Source organism: Triticum dicoccoides, chromosome 2B (assembly GCF_002162155.2).
Source record: "Triticum dicoccoides isolate Atlit2015 ecotype Zavitan chromosome 2B, WEW_v2.0, whole genome shotgun sequence".
Taxonomy (NCBI): domain Eukaryota; kingdom Viridiplantae; phylum Streptophyta; class Magnoliopsida; order Poales; family Poaceae; genus Triticum; species Triticum dicoccoides.
Window position 1 is genome coordinate 6,402,235 of NC_041383.1, and position 5,981 is coordinate 6,408,215.

General features: G+C 45.2%; 1 protein-coding gene across 1 annotated transcript; it reads left to right on the top strand.

Moving 5' to 3' along the window:
- Positions 1-1,486: 1,486 nt before the first annotated feature.
- Positions 1,487-5,140, top strand: LOC119361699 (receptor kinase-like protein Xa21). Its single transcript, XM_037626830.1, has 2 exons — positions 1,487-4,356; positions 4,505-5,140. Exon 1 carries the CDS (start codon positions 1,497-1,499, stop codon positions 3,399-3,401), a length of 1,905 nt encoding a protein of 634 aa, XP_037482727.1. The 5' UTR covers positions 1,487-1,496; the 3' UTR covers positions 3,402-4,356; positions 4,505-5,140.
- The last annotated feature ends 841 nt before the right edge of the window (positions 5,141-5,981 follow it).

Below are 5,981 nucleotides of genomic sequence, written 5' to 3' on the forward strand. Positions count from 1 at the left end.
TTTTTTTTTTTCTGACAGTGCTTCGGTGATGAATGGGGTGATGACCAAAATCATCACAAGCATATTTTCGGTAAACAAAATTGGTTTTACGTGACCTAAGTGGACCGTAGCTAAAAGTCCTCTAATTTGTAGTGAGGGGCTCGCTCACGCGTGGCTTAGATGGATCGCAATCTTGCTTTCCACAGCAAGCTCGAAAGTGGTGGTTAGTGGTGTTCTTGGTAGAATGATCTCTAATGCATGAAGATTTGAGGCAAGGGGGCGCAATCTCCCCCTTGCTCTTTGTCGTCGCAATGGATGCCCTTACATGAATGGTTTTGAGATTCGCCCATCCTACCTGGGTAATAGCTGTTAGGCATTCAATTTCCAAACCATTATAATGTCGCACAACATAAGTATCTGACCATTGCATTGGTGTTAGGGACCACACCATTGACTATTCAATTTTGGTGTTTGTTCTTTGAAATAGGTCGACGAAGTTGATTCATTTTGTCAAGAGGTTGATGACGATCAATCTATCAGTTGATGATGACTCATTTCCTAGGAAGTTAACAATCTCTTGTTGTTTCATCGTTAAATCGATTAACTCGAGTCAACCTATCAGTTTGTGGTGACTCATTTAAGTGGAAGTTAACAATCTCTGGTGGTTCCATCGTTAAATCGAACCTTTGAAATAAATCTATCTGGAAATTACAAGTTCATTTGAAAATAAAGATCTTTATGAAGTTCTTACACAAAGGTGTAACTCTATCCAAAGATAGCCTAGCCAAACGTCCATGACATGTAAGCAAAAAATGTTGTCAGAAAGCTATTCATCATTTGTTTCAAGCGTGTATGTTGCAGCATTGGTGTAGCAAACAATCCATGTACCTCTGAACCACCACCTTGACTAGCATGGCGAATATGATGGGTAACTGGTTGAGGAGAGCTCCCGCCTCGCTCAAGGCACAAATATGTGCCGGTATTTGTGCTTTGCTCTTGGTATTATGAAACTGCAGTAATGGCCTCGTCCTTAACAAATTCAAATTTCCGACTTGACTGAGAGTGAAGACAAGCCGACTGGCCAGGCGCCCAACTTTAAAGACTCGCGCGCATATGGTAGTCGTCTTGCCGACAGCAAAGGTCGAAGAATCCAGACTTCCAGAGGCATGCATAGTCGGTCAAGTCAATTATGGCGGTGGCCTCAAGTGGTGCGCGCACTCGATTCTCAAAGATAACGATCTATATATGCCGCCGGTGAAGACTTTGGCCATGACTCCATGACCCAGACGTCGAGGATGTGATGCGCACTTTCCTGCACGGATGGATGAAAGAGAATGCACTGCAGGTTCAATGCATGATACTATCCCGTTAGTGGGATCTTAACGTAAATGAGGATCATGTACATGCTCACGTCTCAACTCTATTAAAGCATGCGACACATACCTGCCCCGGCCTGAGTATCAAAGGCACCAGGCACCATTAAAAAATTCATGTCCACCACGTTACACACCAGCAACATGGTCTGTCCTATGTTAGTAGCCATCTTCTTCCTGTCGTTAGCTTTGAACCCCTCCTCGTCTGCTGATAGCACCGCAGACACGAGCAGGGATGCTCTGCTCTGCCTCAAGTCCCGCCTCCACGGTGCCACCAGAGCCATGGTCACATGGAACCACACCACCTCGCATGATTTCTGCACATGGCATGGCGTCTCATGCGCCAGGACGCCAAGGCGGGCACCCCTCGTGGTGGCCCTGGATATGGAGGCCGAGGGCCTCGCCGGTGAGATCCCGCCCTGCATCGCCAACCTCACTTCCCTGGTAAGGATCCACTTGCCCAACAACCGGCTCTCCGGTCATATACCGCCGGAGCTCGGCCGGCTCTCCGGACTCCGGTACCTCAACCTCAGCTTCAACGCGCTCAACGGCACCATCCCGTTCACCCTCGGCGCGCTTCACAACCTTTCTTCGCTAGACCTGGGCGACAATGGGCTTTCCGGTGAGATTCCGGCACTGCTCGGGAGCTCCCCGGCTCTAGAGTACATCAGCCTCTCTGACAATTTTCTTGACGGAGAAATCCCACAGTCACTGGCGAATAGTTCCTCACTTTGTTACCTTTCTCTGGACAACAATAGCATTAATGGGGCGATCCCTGCGTCCCTTTTGAACAGCTCAACCATCATGGAGATACACCTTTGGCACAACAATCTTTCTGGTGCAATTCCACCTTTCATCATGTTCCCTTCAAAACTAACCGACCTAGACCTCTCCCAAAACAGTCTTTCCGGAGTCGTGCCGTCGTCGGTGGCAAACCTCTCGTCCCTTACCTCGCTCGACCTCTCGCACAACCAGTTGCAAGGATCCATTGCAGATTTGGGTAAACTTGCCGGCCTAGAAAGCCTCGGTCTCTCGTATAACAGTCTGTCAGGAATAGTGCCACCTTCCATTTACAATATGTCTTCATTGAATTATCTTACGCTAGCCAGCAACAATCTTGGAGGAACGCTGCCTTCTGACATGGGTATCACAGTTCCTAACCTCCAAACGCTGAGCATGGCGAATAATCATTTTGTGGGTGACATCCCTGCCTCCCTACAAAATGCATCCGGCATGATGTATATCCATATGGCCAACAACTCTCTGACTGGGGTGGTTCCTTCTTTCAGCTCCATGAAAAATTTGGAGTACGTAATGTTGTACTCAAATCATCTAGAGGCTGGAGACTGGACATTCTTCTCCTCTTTGGTGAATTGTACCCAGCTGCTGAAACTGAACGTCGGTGAAAACAACTTGAGTGGGGATTTGCCAGCAAATTCCATAGCAAATCTCCCCAAAAGCTTGACCGCTCTAACTCTTAGGTCAAACAACATCTCTGGCACCATCCCCTTGGAGATTGGAAACCTTTCTAGTCTTTCCATGCTCTATCTTGATACTAATCTTTTCATGGGGCCTATACCTTTCACCCTTGGTCAGCTACGCAATCTAGTTCAACTTAGCCTGTCAAAAAACAAATTTTCAGGAGAGATACCCCTTTCCATTGGGGATCTACATCAACTGGAAGAGCTTTATTTGCATGAAAATCGGCTGAGTGGAAGCATACCTGAAAGTCTAGCTAGCTGTCAGAACTTGGTTGCATTAAACCTTTCATGTAATACTCTTGGTGGAAGCATAAGTGGACACGTGTTGGGCAGCTTGAACCAACTGAGCTGGCTACTTGATTTATCACACAATCAACTCGCAATGTCCTTACCACTAGAGATGGGTAGCTTGATAAACCTTGGATCCTTGAACATCTCTCACAACAATATTACAGGCATAATCCCGTCCACACTTGGCAACTGTGTCCAGTTGGAATCGCTTCGTTTAGAAGGGAACCTCCTGCAAGGAAGCATTCCACAATCACTAGCAGGCCTCAAAGCCATCTAAGTGTTAGATTTCTCCCACAACAATCTATCTGGTACAATACCGGAGTTCCTCGGGACCTTCACCATGTTGCAGTATCTGAATATGTCCTTCAACGACTTGGAAGGACCAATTCCCACTAGTGGAGTGTTTTCTAACACAAGTGGTGTTTTTGTCCAAGGAAATCCACACCTTTGTGCAAATTTTGCGGAACAAGAGCTGTCTAGATGCTTTGCTTCGGTACCCACAAAAGAACACAAGTTTGTCATCCCAGTGTTGATAGCTCTATCAGCTCTTGCTGCACTAGCTTTGATCTTGGGGATGTTCATTTTCTGGTTGAAGAGGGGGTACAAATCCAATGAGAACATTGTCCATTCATACATGGAGCTGAAAAGGATAACATATAGTGATGTTAACAATGCAACGGATAATTTTTCCCTAGTCAATGTAGTCGGCTCCGGGCAATTTGGGACTGTCTACAAAGGCTGGTTCGACGCACAAGATGGTACGGTTGCTATTAAAATCTTCAAGCTCAATCAGCATAGCGCATTGCATAGCTTCATTGCTGAGTGCAAAGCATTGCAACACATCCGCCACCGGAATCTCGTGAAGGTGATAACCGCATGCTCAACTTATGACCCAGTGGGAAATGAGTTCAGGGCTCTAGTCTTCGAGTACATGGCTAACGGAAGCCTTGAAAACCGACTCCATAACAACCAGTGTGGTGGTTTAAGTTTAGGCGCAGTGATATGCATATCAGTTGATATTGCTTGTGCTCTTGACTACCTACATAATCTGTGCATCCCACCGGTTGTTCACTGTGATCTGAAACCAAGCAACATACTTTTTGACAATGACAATACTGCACGTGTCTGCGACTTTGGTCTGGCAAAGCTAATTCATGGTTGTTCATCTGGAGGGCAGAGCGGCACAACAAGCATAGTTGGACCAAGGGGGTCTATTGGGTACATACCTCCTGGTGAGTACATTATATGAACACATTCTGAAATGAGGTTGCGAAATCTAGTATGAGTAACTGTATCAATTGCTAGCTTGCTTTTACTAACACTAGCATGTTTCATTATGAGCTCCTCTGAAGAACTTTTTGTTTCAAAACATTGTCGCAGAGTATGGTATGGGAGGTGAAATCTCCACCGAGGGAGACATTTATAGCTATGGCATTGTTCTTTTGGAAATGTTAACATGAAAACGGCCTACTAATGAAGAATTCAATGATGGCTTGACGCTCCGCAAGTATGTGGAAGCATCACTTTCACGAACCCAAGACATTCTTCAACCCGGCCTTGCTTCGGTGACGGGAGATCAGTTTGTTGATCAAATCCCAAACTTTCAAGAATGCAACACATTTGCACTGAAGGATATGTGTGCTCTCCGTCTCCTTAAACTTGGCTTATTATGCTCTGCGGAATCACCGAAGGATCGCCCTGCAATGCACGATGTCTACAGCGAAGTAACTGAAGTAAAAGAGGCGTTTTTCTCCATGGATAACCGAAGCAACGACCTTACATTATTAAGGCAAAAAGGCGGTCGATGAAGGTTAAGCTCGTTGCTTCGACCACGGCATGAAAATATGTTGGTATCTTTTTTTTCCTTTTTTGTGAGCCAATATGTTCGGCTCACTGCGGTGAAGAGCCCTTTACATGATAATGATGGGTTTCTACTAAGGAAATGTTTTATATTTCTTTGCTAGAAAAACTAGAAGACTAGAAAATGACACATTGTACAAATATTGAAAATACAGTTCGAACAGTGAAGCTCATTTTCAGTTCACCTCTCCCCACGAACATGCAAATTTTCATCAAAATTTGTGATCATTTTGTGAACCAGACAAAAAAATTCAAGATACAAATGAACAGCCATAAAGTTGTCTCTTTCGTGCAAGTAACAAGTCATATTTCGCAAGATATAGCCCAGTTAACATCCATGAATTATTTCACTTTTGGGGGAACTCGGAAAAAAAAGGAGAACATGGGGTACCAAAATTACTTTCCGCTGCATGCAGAACAAGGAAAAACTTGAAACAATAATCGTAAGCCTGGCAGTTTCAAATCAAACCATGTCGTAAACTGCAAAAGGATTAAGTGAACAAATCTTCCCTCTTTCAAGTTTTCCATATACACAGGTTGCCTGGTCATACATGAGAGATCATCGGTTGCTGCAGGCCAAGGTTGCAACCACACCAAAATGATGTATTAAATCACCAGACAAGTACTCTTTACACAACACACATATAGAAAAAAAACTAAATGATAAATCATGCATTCCGGGACGCATGTACATCAACTACAGCTGATATGACGAAGTGGTGGGTCCCGAATGTAATTTAACCCAAAGGAGACGGCAACTGGCCGGCACGGCGCGGAGGGCATGTAACTAATTTTTCGGCAAGTGGTAGTGGCATAGACCGAACTCGTGAAGTTCGAGTGGCAGCCGTTGAATATCCGACTTCACTAGTGGCACAGGCCAAAATTCCCTCCACTCACTGATTGAGCCCTTGTGGCTGCAGCGTATTATGTTGTAGGTGTATTTCACAAAGAGTAAGGCTGCGTAGGTTCGCTAGTCTCCACTCTACACATTTCACCT